Genomic DNA, 18,115 nt, shown 5'->3' with positions numbered 1-18,115 from the left:
ATTCAACGAGATCCATGGCCACATCATGGGCAGAAAGAGCAGGGGCTTCATGGGAAGAAATTTCTAAAGCTGCCGTCTGGTTCTCCTCTCATGCATTTGTCAAACATTATAGAGTACAGATGCTTTCCAGCCAGGGACTCTCCTTTGGTAGGAAAGTGCTTCAGGCTGTTGTCCCTCTCTAAGGTATAGAATCTTGCTTATCCTCTCAAGTAGCTGTCCTGGAAGGTGAGGGGGGAAAACCCCCGTTAGACTTACCGGTAACTGTTATTCCAGGACAGCATCTATATTCCCACCCTATTTTATTTTTTCACTGGCCGACCTTGTTTACCTGGTGGTGGTGTTTTTTATATGATTTTCTGTTATCTTCCTCTGCCGAGTGCACTTTTGGTGGAGGTTACTTGATCTTCTAAACAACTGAGGGTCAGAGGAAAGGGAGAGGCATTTTAAATTGTATCTGATTTGTGTTTTCTGTAGAGGGCGGAGCCAATCATCTCAAGTAGCTGTCTTGGAAGGTTCCTGGAAATACTGTTACCGGCAAGTCTAACAGGGGTTTTTTTCAAAGCTTTGTGAAAGTAGTTGAAATGCTGATAAACGCAAACTTTTTGTCACAAATTATAGATCTTCTTCTTTTTTTTTTTTTTTTTTTTTTTTTTCCTTGTGACCCACTCTTCAGAGTATTGTCTGCAGCAGAACGGACAGCAGAAAAACTGTTCGTGTGTAGAGAAGCTAAAACCCACAAAAAAGAATTTTACCTGTACATACTGTAATAGCTATCCCTTCTGCCCAAATCTTTTTAAAATTTGTCAGTGCTTTTTCTAGTCGCATAAGTAGGCCTATATAGCGGCAATATTTTTGTTTTTTTTGTTTTTGCTTTTGTTTTTTTCCATACAATACAATCTTTCCCAGAAAACACCATAAGCATTCTCTTGGACTGCAGAAATTGGGGATGGAGAAGTTATCGGACCTAAACGCTGTGACTACTGACCAGAAAGCTCTGACTTTACTACAGCTTCCTACTATTTGAGCAGTGTGAAATGGTCAATGAAAGTACCTGAGATAAATGTTTTGGTCTTTAGATTAAATGCCAGTGAAGTATATGTTGTAAAAATGCCTTCCAGTCTTTGGTCATCAAGATCTGCAATAATTCTAACCTTTTGGAGTCTAGAGTCTTGCATCTGAGCATAGAGTAATAACTGTAGATAAGTTTGTATGAATTGGTGAAAGTTGGCATAGCTTCTAATGCGCTCTAAAGGGTAAAGCTGGACATAGATGGTTCGAAGCTTGGCTGGTTTAGCGAGAACTGGCTGAGATTCGAACCATCTGGGCTGATTGTACCCAAGTCGATCCATCATTTGACTTGGGTACAATCAGCATGTCAGATTTTCAAATGCGATTTATTACCAGCATCCATAGCTCATAGAAAAGAGGACATTAATGCATCCAACTTTTGAGGTATTAGAACACAAAGCTTTGCTTAAGCAGATGTCAACATTTAAAGAAAAAGGTAAGGCTAACCCCATCTCGTCCCTGATGGTACAGTAATGTGCTGAACCAAAACAGATGTTCGGGTGGTAGTGAGACTAAGTTTTTCTTTCGCAAGGAAAGACAAGCATTGCATATAACTTCTTATATCTGTAAATGGGCTAGTTATTTTAACATTTTTACTAAGGCACTTGCTGCTATTTTTTCCCCATTCTATCCTCCATTTAATTTGTCAGGGATTTTGACATGTGTACTTTGAAAGGTACAGAACAAAAGGTGTTTATCTAATGTAAATATGCATTTGTATGATAAGAGAATTTTCAGATTACCTCAAGCTATGGTAGCAACACTACAATATAATTTTCTATTACAATAGTTTGTTTTTTTTTGATCTGCACTCGATGTGAGTTGTAGGACCATTTATAGGTAATTCCCATGCCAAAAAAGTCCTAGTGAGAACAAACTGTACCACCAAAAGAGGCCATTTGTTGTGGTGTTTTTGTTAATATTTGCCCTGGATGTTAAATTATTTTAATACATGTAATTACTTCCAGGCAAGAAGAGAGAATACTTAAAACTAGGGTTGTCCCGATACCACTTTTTTAGGACCGAGTACAAGTACCGATACTTTTTTTCAAGTACTCGCCGATACCGATTACCGATACTTTTTTTTTTAATGTCACGTGACAGTGTTTTTTTTTTGTTTTTTTTGGGGGGGGGGGGGGGGAGGGGGTGAACGTTGTATGTGTGTGTTATTTTTTTTTTTTTTTACAATTTTTATTTTTTACAATAATATTTCTTTTATTCTTTATTGTTTTTTTTTTTTTTTTAATCGGCCCTTTTGGGGGGCTTTGGTGAGATATCAGGGGTCTTAACAGACCTCTGATATCTCCCCCTTGAGACAGAGAAAGAGACAGAGGATAGAGATTCCCCAGTCCCTTTCTCTGCAGCGTCAGCTGCACTGACAATGAATGGAGAGAAGACCGCAGCTTCTCTCCATTCATAAACTGACACATCGTAATCACAGGAGATTACAATGTTTCAGTTATGTGAATGGACAGAGTCAGCTGACTCTATCCATACACAAAGGAAGGAGGAGGGGGAGGACGGAGGAACTGAGGGGGAGAACGGACGGGACAGATAAGAGCAGAACGGAGGGGACAGCTGAGAGGGACAGAGGAAAGGAGGGGGCACGGAGGAGGATGCAGTGACAGTCAGCTGTGAGCGATCACCGCTGTCTGTCACTAAAGCTGGTGAAAGCCGCTGGGGGAGAATCTTGTAACTCCCCCACGCGCCGATCACAGCTGACAGTTCAGGTATCGGGGGAGGCATCGGGAGCATTTGCCCGAGTACAAGTACTTGGGCAAATGCTCGGTATCGGTGCCGATACCGATACTAGTATCGGTATCGGGACAACCCTACTTAAAACATTTGGAGCTAGTTAATTTGAAGATCTTTATATACACAGCCCACTAATCGGCTCACTATACAGTGAGAGAAAAAGTATTTGATCCCCTGCTGATTTTGTACGTTTGCCCACTGACAAAGAAATGATCAGTCTATCATTTTAATGGTAGGTTTATTTTACCCGTGAGAAATCGAATAACAAAAATATCCAGAAAAAAAAATCCTTTTCAGCAAAGTTATAAATTGATTTGCATTTTAATGAGTGAAATAGGTATTTGATCCCCTATCAATCAGCAAGATTTCTGGCTCCCGGGAAGTCTTCTATACAGGTAATGAGCTGAGATTAGGAGAACTCCCCTTTAAGAGAGTGCTGCTAATCTCAGCTTGTTACCTGTATGAAAGACACCTGTCCACAGAAGCAATCAGATTCCAATCTCTCCACCATTGCCAAGACCAAAGAGCTGTCCAAGGATGTCAGGGACCAGATTGTAGACCTACACAAGGCTGGAATTTGGCTACAAGACCATCGTCAAGCAGCTTTGTGAGAGGCTGACAACAGTTGGTGCGATTATTTGCAAATGGAAGAAACACAAAACTCAATCTCCCTCTGGGGCTCCATGCAAGATCTCACCTCTGGGGGTTTCAATAATCATGAGAACAGTGAGGAATTGGCCCAGAACTACACGGGAGAATCTTGTCAATGATCCCAAGGCAGCTGGAACCAGTTAGCAAGAAAACAATTTCTAACACACTATGCTGTGAAGGACTGAAATCCTGCAGCGCCTGCAAGGTCCCCCTGCTCAAGAAAGCACATGTACGGGTCTGTCTGAAGTTCGCTAATGAACATCTGAATTATTCAGAAGAGAACTGGGTGAAAGTGTGGTGGTCAGATGAGACCAAAATCGAGCTCTGTGGCATCAACTCAACTCTCCGTGTTTGGAGGAGGAGGAATGCTACTTATGACCCCAAGAATACTATCCCCACCATCTAACATGGAGGTGGAAACTTTGTTTTGGGAATGTTTTTCTGCTAAGGAGACAAGACATCTTCACTGCATCAAAGGGACGATAGACGGGACCATGTACCATCACATCTCGGCTGAGAACCTTCTTCCCTCAGCCATGGCATTTAAAAACGGGTCGTGGATTCCAGCATGACAATTACCCAAAACACATGGCCAGGACAACAAAGGAGTGGCTCAAGAAGAAGCACATTAAAGTCCTGGAGTGCCCTAGCCAGTCTCCAGACCTTATTCCCATAGAAAATATCTGGAGGGCGCTGAAGGTTTGAGTTACCAAACGTCAGCCTTGAAACCCTAATGACTTGGAGAGGATCTGCAAAGAGGAGTGGGACAAAATCTCTTGATGTGTGCAAACCTGGTAGCCAACTACAAGAAACGTCTGACCTCTGATTGCCAACAAGGGTTTTGCCACCAAGTACTAAGTCAAGTTTTGCTAACTGGTCAAATACTTATTTCACTCATTAAAATGCTAATCAATTTATACATTTTTTGGAATGCTTTTTTCTGTATTTTTTTTGTTCTGTTTTTCTCTGTTAAAATATATTTTGTCCAGTTACAACCAAAAACGTAAATGTATTTTTTGGGGATTTCATGTGATAGACCAACACAAAGTGGCACATAATTGTGAAGTGGAAGGAAAATTAAAAATGTTTGAGTCAATAACTTTGCATATGTCTCTACCAGCTTTGCACATTTAGAGTTAAACTTTTGCCCATTCTAATTTGCAAAATAGCTTGAGCTCTGTCCGATTGGATGGAGAGCGTCTGTGAACAGCAATTTTCAAGTCTTGCCACAGATTCTCATTTTGATTTAGGTCTGGAATTTGACTGGGCCATTTTAACACATGAATATGCTTTTGATTGAAACCATTCCATTGTAGCTCTGGCTGTATTTTTAGGGTTGTTGTCCTGCTGGAGGGTGAACCTCTGCCCCAGTCTCAAGTCTTTTGCACACTCTAATGCCCCGTACACATGATCAGATTTTCCGACAACAAATGTTGGATGTGAGCTTGTTGGCGGAAAGTCTGACCGTGTATCTCCATCGATCATTTGTTGTCGGGCTTTCCGCCAACAAATGTTGGCTAGCAGGTTCTCAAATTTTCCGCCAACAAATGTTTGTTGTCGGTCTTTCCAATCATGTGTACACAAGTCCGTCGGACAAAAGTCCATGCATGCTCGGAATCAAGTACGAGCGGGAGATATAACTAGCGTTCATAATGGATATATCACATACGTCTTGTACGTCGCTACGTTCGTAATTGTTGGCCAACATTTGTGTGACCGTGTGTATGCAAGACAAGTTGGAGCCAACATCCTTTGAACAAAAATCCAGTTTTGTTGTCAGAAAGTCAGATCGTGCGTACGGGGCATTAAAGGTTTTCTTCTAAGATTGCCCTGTATTTGGCTCCATCCATCTTCCCTGTCAATGCTGAAGAAAAGCATCCCCACAACATGATGCTGCCACCATCATGTTTTGGGGGTAGTGAGTAGAGGTCGACCGATATGGGTTTTTCTCTGGCCAATGCCGATATTTAGAAATCGCAATGGCCGATATGTGATGCCGATTTTTTTTTGGGCCGATATATTAGGCAGATTTTTCATCTCATAAAATCTAACAGTTAGACCCCTTTCACACTGTGGCGTTTTTCAGGCGCTCTTGGGCTAAAAATAGCGCCTGTAAAGTGCCTGTAAAACGGCTCCCCTGGAGTCTGTGTGAAAGCCCGAGTGCTTTCACACTGAGGCGATGCGCTGGCAGGATGTTAAAAAAAAGTCCTGCAAGCAGCATCTTTGGAGCGGTGTATACCACCACTCCTGCCCATTGAAATGAATGCGCACCGCTGCCGAAGCGCCTGCAAAGCGTTTTGGCAGCAGCGCTTCAGGGGCGCATTTAACCCCTTCCTCGGCTGCTAGCTGGGTTATAAGCGCCCTGCTAGCAGCCGAATAGCACCGCTAAAATGGCGGTAAATCGCTGCTAAAACTAGCAGCGTTTTACCGTCAACGCACGCTTGCTCCAGTGTGAAAGCAACCTTAAGTGACACAGAAAATTTTTTACATTTAAACATTTATTAAACAAAACAAACCTCCAATCAGTTCACTTGTATGTAGAATTTAGATTAAAAAAAAAAAAAACTATAGCTTAAATATTAAATACACAAAAACAGGTAATCAAAACTTTTGAACGAAAAAAAATGGGCTAACTTTACTGCTTAGTTTTTTTTAATTTATTAGTGTATTTAAAAAAAAAAAAATGCGTTTGAAACACCGCTGCGCAAATACCGTGTGACATAAAATATTGCAACAACCGGTATTTTATTCCCTAGGGTCTCTGCTAAAAATATATATATAATGTTTGGGGGTTCTAAGTGATTTTCTAGCAGAAAATACAGGATTTTTACTTGTAAGCATCAAATGTCAGAAAAGATTTAGTCTTTAAATGGTTAAACTGAGAGCTTCTACACACAGAGTTCAGTTTATTCATAAATGTAAACATTGTATCTCTTCAGGTTCTTTTTATCAGATTTGGCAGGCTGCCCAGAGAGGAGAGAAGTGCTTCACAGAAGATTTCAGGCAACTTGTATTGACTTCTATTGCAGAAGTCATTTGCAAGTCACGCTGAATTTATATCGGCCTTTTTTATCAGCACAATCGGCCGATGCCAATTAAGTAAAAAACACCAAATATCGGCCGATATATCGGTCGACCTCTAGTAGTGATTTCAGGGTGATGTGCAGTGTTAGTTTATCGCCACACAGGCCAAACAGTAAAATTTTGGTCTCTTCTGACCAGATCACCTTTCTCCCACATGTTTTCTGTGTCCACCACATTATCTCGCAAACTGGACTTTTTATCTTTTTCTTATAACAATGGCTTTCTTACTGCCACTCTTCCATAATGGACAGATTTGTGGAGTGCACGACTAATAGTTGTCCTGGGGACAGATTCTCCCACCTGAGCTGTGATCTCTGCAGCTCCTCCAGAGTTACCATGGGCCTCTTGGCTGCTTCTCTGATTAATGCTCTTCTTGCCCGGCCTGTCAGTTTAGGTGGACGGCCATGTCTTGGTAAGTTTGCAGTTGTGCCATAGGGGTATGAATACTTTTTCAAGATAGATATCTGATGAAAATATTTTTTTGGGCCAGCTTGGTCTAAACAGACTACTTGGTCATAAAAATGTTATTCTGCTTTAAGGGCACATTTGCACACTAATGTGTTTAAAAGTCTTTACTTGTTGCTATGCCACACATTAAGGGTCTATTCATGTTCAGTAAGCAAGCTCCTAGTGCCTGACCACTTTTTACCAAAAGCAATATGCATTGCAGAGGATTGATTTTCAATGCTTGTCCTTTTTTGTAGCTGTGGGGCTTCTTTTTCAGTACTTTAATTGTTACTTTCTAATTTGTAGACTCTGGAGCTGTTTTCAACTGTATAGGTTTTAAAATGTTAGTTTTTCTTTTTTTTTTTCACCAGTGTGTTTTTTTATTTTAATTATTTATTTATTTTACAATTTTAGAACAGAGCTGAATAGTTTACCGCATAACCAAGTCTGTGATGTGATTGGTCTTGTGACATATGTAGGAAGATGTGAACGAAAACGGATCCGAGGTAACTAGGTTATACTGTTTTTGAAACAAAGGTATTTATATCTGTAGCTATTAGCAATGTGGATTTTTTTTTTTTAATTCCATAATTATAGAAGCCACAGCCTGAGCAGAAAAGCCTATGATCTGCCAGCATGCTGTACATAAGGATCAATGTTCTTTGTGTGGAAGCAGTTTTCTCTATGTAATCCAGCACACCCCCTACAGTCAGACCTTTAGCTCTTTAATCTGCAAAACCAATGCTTCCTGCTGATTTGAAGAGCTGTAGTTTTGGCTCAACAAGGAAGTGATGGATATGGCTTTTATGGTCATACTGATTACTTTGTGACGAAAACAAACTAAGACTTTTACACCATATGCTTTGTCTGAAAAAGTGTACTTCTTTTTAAAGGTCTGTATTTACCAAGATCCCTCGCTTGTGGCCTTTGTGGTTTGCCTACTTAAAACAAGACTGTCTGTTGGTCCCATCTGTGCATTACATTCGCACAAACTTCTAGGAGTTGGAGTTGAAAAACATTACTGCAGCCCAATTACCATCTCATATGCAGTCTAACGCAACAGTCACAAATATACGTACATTATAAAATGTTTGCTGTCAGCCTTCCCTGATAGCCCAGTATTTGAACAGCTGTGGTAAGTTTGGTGGTAACGGTCCTAAATAGTGTCAGCAAAACCTGAGTTAGATGCTGTTTTGAGAATACTGTGTGCCTATATAGGATGTTGTAAGTCACGTGATTACTTGATAACTATCAACTGTAATTATGAGCGAAAGCTCTGGACTGGCAGTCACATTCTAAAACTACTAAAATATGCTGCTTTAACTTTGATGCACATTACCCATATCATGAATATATACTGTATCTGTTAAGGAGTATTTTAATTGTTGTAAAAACTGCTATGAGACCTGTTTCAGGTCGAATAAGTAAGGTGAGGGGCCATCCATGTCCGGTGGAGGGATCACAGTCACCAAGTAGTTGTTTTCTGTTACCCAGAGTGTCCACTGGTGGTTCCTGTCTTTCATATTATTTATTCCTCACATCTGATTTATGACTTTTAAGGACTTCTATATTTTCGCAGCACTATTTTCCAGTTTTTATGTCATTGAGGTGTTGTTGAATTAGCCTTAGTGTCTGCTTGCATTTATTTTTTGGTGTCCGTTTGATCAGTCAGCGCTGAATATATATATATATATATATATATATATATATATATATATATATATATATATATATATATATATATATATATATATATATATATATATATATATATATATATATATATTTTCCGTATTTTAATTGTTGGACATACAAGAACCATCTGCTGTAACCTTTTTTTGATTTCTTTCTTTAGATGAAGGTGAAGATTTTTGGTTGTATCGTTGGGTCCATGTGATTGATGGGACCTCTGACCAGCCACTTCTACTTGAAATTTTTGCAACCTCACAACCAAACATATTTGAGAAAATTCATCCTAGTGAGTGTATATACTATAAACCAGAGCTAGATTACTCATCATGCCTAGGGCTTGTGCTTTTCCATGGCCAACAACTTGTTCAAAACTCATAAGAGGAAGCTTGAGATGCAATTTGCATATTTTATAGTTTTGTATTTCTGTTGCTTGCTATTGTTTACTTCAGATTGATTTGATTTGAGTAGGCCATTTTAAAATAAAGCTGAATTTTAGGAATTCAGCTCTTTTGTTTAAAGAAAAAAAGTGAAGGCACATTGAGTTAATTGCAACAAGGTACATGTAACCACCTGGACTTCTCTTCTTCACATCTGACAGATTTACAGTGCCTTGAAAGTATTCATACCCCTTTTGAAATTTTTCACGTTTTGTCATGTTACAACCAAAAACCTAAATATATTTTATTGGAATTTTACGTGATAGACCAACACAAAGTGGCACATAGTTGAGAAGTGGAAGGAAAATGATAAATTGTTTTCAAACATTGTTGTTAACATTTTTTACAAATATCTAAAAAGTGTGGCGTGCTTTTGTATTCAGCCCCCTTTACTCTGATACCCCTAGCTAAAATCTAGTAGAACCAATTGCCTTCAGAAGTCACCTAATTAATAAATGAGTCCCATCTGTGTATAATTTAATCTCAGTATAAATACAGCTGTTTTGTGAAGCCCTCAGAGGTCTGTTAGAGAACCTTAGTGAACAAACCGCATCATGAAGGCCAAGGAACATATCAGACAGGTCAGGGATAAAGCAGTGGAGAAGTTTAAGGCAGGGTTAGGTTATGGCATAACTGCAAGACATGGCTGACATCTTAAACTGACAGGCCAGACAAGGAGAGCATTAATAAGAGAAGCAGCCATGAGGCCCATAGTCACTTTAGAGGAGATGCAGAGATCCACGGCTCAGGTGGGAGAATCTGTCCACAGGACAACTATTAGTCATGCACTATGGCATCTATGGGAGAGTGGCAAGAATAAAGCCAGTGTCAAAAAAGAGCCCTGATTAGTTTGCAAGAAGCTATGTGGGGGACACAGCAAACGTGAAAGAAGGTGCTCTGGTCAGATGAGACCAAAATTGAACTTTTTGTATTAGAAGCAAAACACTGTGTGGCGGAAAACTAAAACTGCATATCACCCTGAACACGCCACCCCCACCGTGAAACATAGTGGTGGTAGCATGTTGTGGAGATGCTGTTGTTCAGCAGGGATAGGGAAGATAGTCAGAGTTGATGGTAAGATAGATGGATAAAGGGCAATCTTAGAAGAAAACCTGTTTAAAGTGGATGTAAACCCGATTTTTTTTTTTTTTTATCATATTGTAGAGTATACGATTTCCTATCATTTGAGCCCAGTCTTGCCACACAGAGTTAATCCATCTCTGAGCAACCCACTTTTATTGTTCAGTGAGAGAATTCTTGACAAACTGAGAAAAACTTTGTCAAATCCTCCCCCTTGCTGTGAGTGACAGGTGATTTACATCTCGTGCACTTGCCAAAGAGACATGCAGTATTTTTTAATTCCCTCCCCCACTCCTTTCTTCAGCAGCTCTGCAAGGATTGGCTGTTCCACACCTCAGCATGATTTGTAATGCTGAAGTCATGTGGTTACTTTCCTGTCTTTTCACTGGATGTTAGAGATCATAGCAGAAGTTCAGTGTTAGAAATACACAGGAGAAATGCATATTGACAAGGGGATTGTAGAGGTGGGTGGGAAGTCTACTGACATCACGACTCCACCCACCAAGCTCCAGACATCAGACCCACCCACAGGATCTGCAGTTTTTCGGGTCTAATAACAGACAGAGGGGAGACATTTGACAGGTAAAGATACATGCAGGAGGCATGTATATCCTTATAGATAACCCCATATGGCAGTAGTTTAGAAAGGATAACATTGGGTTTACATCCACTTTAAGTCTACAAAAGCCTTGAGACTGGGGCGGAGGTTAACCTTCCAGCAGGACAACGATCCTAAACGTACAGCCAGAGCTTCAATGGAATGGTTTAGATCAAAGCGTATTCATGTGTTAGAATGGCCCAGTCGAAGTCCAGACCTAAATCCAATTGAGAATCTGTGGCAAAACTTGAAAATTGCCCTTCACAGACGCTCTCCATCTAATCTGACAGAGCTTGAGCTATCTTGCAAAGAAGAATGGACAAAAATGTCACTCTACTAGATGTGCAAGGCAGGTAGAGACATACACAAAGCATTGACTTAGGGGGCTGAATACAAATGCATGCCATACTTTGCAGATATTTATTTGTAAAAAATGTTGAAAAACATTTATCATTTTTCCTTCTCCTTCACAAGTATGTCCCACTTTGTGTTGGTCTATCACAGTGATGGCGAACCTTTTTGAGCCAGAGTGCCCAAACTGCAACACAAAACGACTTATTTTTTTCAAAGTGCCAACACCGCAATTACACCTGAATACCGAGGTTTTAGTTTAGAAAAAACAACTTGCACAGTTGTCCAAACTAATTAACAGGTTTTGTTTAAAGAGAAAAACACAATAACAGAGATTTCCATTAAACATTTTTTTTTGGGCAGAGTACTGCAGCGTATGGGCAGAGTACTGCAGCGTATGGGCAGAGTACTGCAGCGTATGGGCAGAGTATGTACTGAGCAGCACTGTGGGCTGGATCTGCAGTGCCCACAGCACTGCTCAGTACCCATACTCTGCAAACGATCTCTCTCCCCCTCTCCCCTCGTAGGGCACGGGGGAGCAAGATACTGGGAGGACGTCCATGGACGCCCTCCCAGAATAAGCCGACTGCGCTGTAGCAGTCTTTCGGCTATGGCCCGGTCGGCAAGTGGATTACACTCACATTTCAGTAGTTCAAATCAGTCGGTTGTCCTCCGGTTTCCAGCTGGCTGCGGTGTGGCCTCAGTCCCCGGTCGCTCCGTTGGTGTTCGTTGCTCCGAGGAAGGGATTTCCCACATCAGGCACGTCAGCAGGTGCGTCGGCAGAGAAAGTCAGATGCGTGAGAATGGGGGGCGTGGCTTCAGCGCTCGTGTTCGGAGCATGGGTCACGCCCACTCGGACACATCACCGCTAGCCCAGAGAATTGTGGAAGATGTAGTTTGCGGTGCGGACAATTCAATGATTTGTCAGTGCAGTGTATAATTTCTCAAATGTCACGGCGTGCCCACAGAAACGGCTCACTGTGCCGGCAGTAGCACGCGTGCCACGGGTTCACCATCACTGGTCTATCACATAAAATCCCTATAAAATACATTTACGTTTTTGGTTGGAAAATTTCAAGGGGTGTGAATACTTTTTCAAGGCACTGTATATGTATTGTAGTTGGCAAGTGTATACATGGTGTTAACAGACCCTAATGGCTTGTCTACACTAGCAGGAAGGACTGTTTTTCTTCTGAAAAGATGTAATTGTGTATTTATAAAGCAAATCTGTGCTTATCTTGATACTTGACATTACAAAACCTAAATATTATCTGTGCAGCACTAAAACATCACACACAATAAGTGAAAATACTACACATAAAAGTGTAAAAAAAAAAAAAAACCCACAAGTCTGTGATAATAGTGACTTCTGCTCTACAAGAAAACCATATATGTAAATATAGTCCCAAATCTCCAGAATTCGAATGGTTAAGTGGAAGACTGACAGTCCCACAAGCCGTCTTCAAGAGGTGACGATCATGAAAAAACAGTGTCCCCAGAGAGAGCTCCTATTGCACTTATCGGAACTTGTGTGACCCCTTACTCAAAAGTTGTCAAATCACGCTCCTTTTCAAGGGACATAGATCCGTCATCCAGGTTACAAATAGCTCCTATCCTCTACTTCTTCTTCCTCCTCCTGGCAACCGAATGCTATGGGGAGGCTTGATATTCGCTGTTACTAAACCCACTATGACTCAGGTGTATTCGCAATCCATATGTCATAAAAAGAGTACACTCCGCATAGTGTATTAATGTTGATAAAATAATTTAATAAGAGAAATAACACTCGCATAGCTAGAACGATTGAGGCATAAAAAAATGCTGGAAACAGCACTTCCTCCAGTAGCCAAAATGGCTAATTATAATTCGTGCATGTGTGGTTGCGTGTGTATGTGGCTCCTTCCTATACGTTTCATAACATATGACAATAACAGGGGCACCCTGTATCAATGTTAATGTGTGAGTGTTCTCTTTTTTATGACCTATGGATTGTAAATACACCTTTAGTCTTTTTTACTTAAAGCAGTTGTATACTGCTGGACTTTATTTTCTTCCTGCAAGGTAAAGTCATAATGTGCTAGTATGCATTGCATACTAGCACATTATGTAAAACTTACCTTTAAAACAAAACTGTTCCAGCTCCGCAATGTCCACACTGCAGCTGCTTCCATTTTCACTCGTCTTGCTTCCAGGTTCACGAGCTCCGGCTCTGTGACTGGCCAGAGCTGCGATGATGTCCCTCCTGCATATGTGCACAGAAGCCGCCGTTCACGGCACAGGGCTCAGAAGGAATGGCACCGGTGGCTGTTCCTTCAAAGCGCATGCGCCAGTGATGTCATTGGTTGCATGTAATGTAAATCTCTCCTAAACGGTACATGTTTAAGAGATATTTGCACTACCTATAAGTAAGCCTTATAAGCTTAACTATAGATAAATGTCAGCCAATATGACACCATTCAGATTCTGGAGATTTGGGAATTTAGCGCTGCACATTTTATATATTAAGTTTTGCAGCGAAAGGTGGTTCTACAAAGTATTGCCTCTGGTATTCAAAAATATTCAGCCCCCTTTTATCATTTTCCTTCCACTTCACAATTATGTGCCTTTTTTTGTTGGTCTATAACATAAAATACATTTGTTTTTGGTTGAAACATGGCAAAATGTGGAAAATTTCAAGGGGTATGAATACTTTTTCAAGGCACTGTATAGAACAAAGAAGACTCTTGCTGTAGTTTTGGGAGCATGATGCTGGACCTAGTCTCTGCTTCTTCAACAGTAGTCATTGCAGCTGCTATGTCTGGCCCTCACCTCCTGCCTGCTTCCAGATGCCTTTTGTGTTATGTGAATTCATTCACAAAATACAAAGGCTTCTGTTAATGTGCAGAAGAGGGGAGGGGCAGGCACTGTTTCTTTGTGTGCTTCTCCCCTCTCACTGCTCAGTTCTGCCTTAATTTTGATAACTGTATACTAAAATATTTTCTAAATATTCTATCCGCTAAATTCTTATGCAAGATCTGTGTTCTTTGAGAAAAGGGGGTCCAGCCCTGAAAGGTTACTGTTGAGATGTCACAATAGCTATGAAGCTTGTGTTGTAGGGTATTATTGGTTTGTAAAGGGTGACCAATTATGTGAATTAACAGTTGTCCAATCAGATGATCTTCAGCCTGATCACACAAGCACTGCATCTGTGTCTTTTAGAGCTTAGTCATTAACCTGCCTAGATTTCTGCTTGATTGAGACAGATCTCTATAAAACTCGTCCGATACTTATCTGTAAAGTTTTTTTTTCAGCAACATAATTGTGCATACAATATGCAGTGTGGCAATTGTGAAAGACTTGATAAAATTGTATATTTGTATTAGTGCAGTAGACTTACATTTTTTACAGTCTTTTTACGTTTCTCTCAAGATCCAACCTATGAGTGTGTACAGTACATCTACAGTTAACTGTCAGCTGCATCAGTTTCTCAGGGGATCATAGAAGTCCACTCTGACTAACGCAGTGGAATAATGGTTCGCATTTCTGCCTTGCAGCACAGAGATCCTTGGTGTAAATCCCAGCATGGAGTTTGCATGATTTCCCTGTGCTTACATGGGTTTTTGTTGGGTACTCCGGTTTCCTCCCATACTCCAAAGACATGCTGGTTGGTTAATTGGCTTTGGCTTAATTGGCCTGTGTGGGTTTATGTATGTATGCTTGCGAGAAAAGGGGCATAAGATTGTAAGCTATTTGAGGGAAAGGACTTGTGTATGTAAAGAGCTCTGTAAACTGTCAACCTATTTAAATGCCTAAAAGATAATGCTTTTCTTTGGAGGCATGTCGGCTAGGGGAGAGACTGCTGAAATCCACTTTCATCTATAGGCAAAGCAGTCATAAACATGATCATAATAAAATAATAGATCTGCTAATGTCTGCAGGAAACTAAAGCCGGCCATAAATGGATGGAAGTGCGGCCGGTTTAGCAGGGACCTGCTGAGGTTCCATTTATCTAGACTGGTTGTACCCAAGTCAATCTGCCGATTGATTTGGTTACAACCAGCCTGTTGGACTTTTTATACGCGATTACCGACAGTGTCTATAGACGCTAGTAGTTATCATTGTGTCCTGCCCAGTGGGAAGGCTCTCCGCAGGCAGAACACAATGGCAATAGGGGAATTGAGCAATTTTTCCCTAAACGTCTTTCAGGACTGCACCTGAGAGATCGTGGCTCCTCCCACCGTCCAAGGAAACACTTCTTCCACAAATGTTTTATAAGGAGGCTTCTCCCCACCACATGCTAGTCGTTCGGTTTCCTCCAGCCAGGACGGAACACCTGGTGGGAGCCAGGATCTCTTAAGTGGTGTCCTGAGATGTGGTTCCTGCCTCCACTGTTTTTTTTTTTTTTTTTTTCCTTGTGTCTAAGAGCTTACCGATCCTCCCAGTTCCACCTGAGGCGTCTGGTTTGCAGGCTCCTTCTCCCCCTTCTGTGCTTGGGGAGAGTTTGTATTGCGTGGGGGTGCTGCTCCTTGGTGGCCGGCGTTGCTCCAGTGGTTCTTCGATGCCGCCATTTTGGTGTAGCTCAGGGAAGCTCCAACCCGGAAGTGAGGTATCCGGAGGGGGCGGCACCCGCAGAGCAGGCACGCGGCATCATTTCCGGCCACAAGCGCAGGGGCGTGGAGGCAGGATCGGACTGGTGCCTATTTCTGGAGTCCAGAGCCGACGAACAAACAGCCTCGTTGGAGCAGTCAGCCTGCTATGGAAGCAGGCACAGCTGCAGTGGGGACAGTCACCAGCAAGGCCCAGGTAAGAGATTCTCTGCTCCTAGTGATTAGGAATAGCCCTCTCTCCCTCCCCCTTTTTTGCTTGTTTTGTATTGGGAGCCAAAAAGCTCTGGCCTGAAAAAGAGATGCTCCTCATGCAAATCAAAGTTGCCAGAAGTGTGGAAGGAGACCGCTATGTCAGGAATGCATCCATTCTCTTGTTAAAGGAATCGGTGTCAGAATGCAGTGATCTGATTTCTTCAGTAAAGAAAGAGCTTGATGCCACCATTCAGTCTTTTCATTCCTCTTTGGCAAACCCTCTATCGAGTCAAGCATCTACCTCGGTCCTCGCAAGGCCCAACTTTTAGTTAAGGAGTTAGCTCCCGCTACCCAGGAGGGCCACCCACCTTCTCATTCCAATGGGGATGTGGAGGAAGAGGAGGGGGAGAGAATGAAAATGGACTCTCTAAATATAAACTTTGGATTAGGTTGACGGCTTATTAAAGGCGATTTATGCTACGCTTGGATTAGGGTAAGAGAAGGAGCTTGCACTTCATGACCGCATGTATGCAGGTCTCAGTGAGCCAAAAGGGCACACCTTTGCGGTGCACTCGGTTATCTCAGAGTTTATCAAAAAAGAATGACTGGACCCAGAGAGGAAACCTTTTCTTCCTGAAAGCTCATAAAAGGTATTTTCCCTTTGAAGATGATCAGGCGGCAGTCTGGAACAAAGTGTCCTAGCTAGACGCTGCTTTTTCACAGGTATCCAGATCAACGGACTTGGCCTTTTAAGGACATGGAAATCTTGACAGATTTCATGGATAAAGGCATGGAGCTCCTGCTTAAAAGGGCCTGGTAGGCCACAATAGGCAATTTTAAGCCAGCAATGACAACTACTTGTGTGGTCAGGAATCTGGCTAAGTTCACTTTTTTTTTTTTTATTGATTTTTTTTTTTTTTTGTAAATTCCAGCTCCCCATGCACTAATATAGCATTCATGTACTTTTTTTGCAAAAATATCAAAGCCTTCCATAAAATCTACAGACACGTACCTTACTGTCCTCCATCCATGATTCCAAACGTATCTATTGCTTCTGTCTTGGGTCCTTACAGAGACTGTGGGTTATGACACAGTAAGGAGTTGACAGCTGATCTCATTAGCACATACCTTGCATCATCACCCTCCCACTCCTAGCTGCACATTTTTTAATTGAAATGCAATCAATCAGTGATCATCCTTCTCACTAACTACACAATCAGATTGCATAGTGTATGGCCATCTTTATACGAGTACATAGAAGGGAGTGGACAGAAACACTCAGCTGCCAAGCCCCGTTCACATCTTTGTGTAGGGGGAACTCACATTCCCATATGCATTTTTTTTTTTTTTTTTCCAATGTATTTTCACTCAATAACACAAAGGGCAGCCCACCCACCTGAATGGGCTGCCCTACACGCAGCAATCGTGAAGCTTCAGAACTTATTTTTTAGAGTGGAGCTTAGTGCGTTTTTTTTTTTTTGTTTTTTTGTTTTTTACTGCAAATTTTGGTGCAGCGCATTTCTGAAATGCAAGGAAACGCACAAATGTGAATGGAGCCTCATTGTTCTTGTGTTATCGCACCAATTTCACTTTCAGGCCCCATTCACATCTAGCATAGTGGGAGTGAACGTTTTGTGGCTCGTTTTTCCTGTGACGCGCATAGGGCAGCCTGTTGATTTAAATAGGCTGTGCTATTTGTGGCCTATGGGACATTTTGGCGTTTTGTGGGTTGCATGTTTTTTCTGTGCATTTTGCAGCATATGTCACTTGTTTTTTCACAAAAAAAGGCAAATGGCAAAATGTGTGTTTTGCTTCTGTGTTTGGTGTGCCGTTACCAATTAATGGCACTGAAAGCGCAACTAGTATTTTTAGGTGTATTAAGGTGGCCTTACACTATACAATCTGATTGTACAATCTCCTTTAGATTTACCAAATTTATATAATGGGAGGAGACACCTATCTAGCCAATCACACTATATCCAAACAGGAAGGACCTTGCATTACATAATTGGCAGATCTAAAGGAGATTGTACAATCATATTGTATAGTGTATGGCCACCTTTATACACCTAAAATTACTAGTTGTGCTTTTAGTGCCATTAATTGTTTACACACCAAACACAGAAGCAAACACATTTTGGCATGTGAAAAAAAGAATGACAAATGCTGAAAAA

General features: G+C 41.3%; 1 protein-coding gene across 2 annotated transcripts in view; it reads left to right on the top strand.

The window, feature by feature from the left end:
- Positions 1-18,115, top strand: part of RADX (RPA1 related single stranded DNA binding protein, X-linked) — a 167,323-nt gene that overhangs the window by 86,591 nt on the left and 62,617 nt on the right. For both annotated transcript variants that reach the window (XM_073599299.1, XM_073599298.1), the window contains exons 5-6: positions 7,420-7,511; positions 8,861-8,983. In XM_073599299.1, the coding sequence (XP_073455400.1) occupies positions 7,420-7,511; positions 8,861-8,983 (215 nt within the window). The remainder of the gene's footprint in view (positions 1-7,419; positions 7,512-8,860; positions 8,984-18,115) is intronic.

Source organism: Aquarana catesbeiana, linkage group LG09, assembly GCF_042186555.1.
Source record: "Aquarana catesbeiana isolate 2022-GZ linkage group LG09, ASM4218655v1, whole genome shotgun sequence".
Classification (NCBI taxonomy): Eukaryota; Metazoa; Chordata; class Amphibia; order Anura; family Ranidae; genus Aquarana; species Aquarana catesbeiana.
This window is presented reverse-complemented; position numbering and strand designations above follow the sequence as displayed.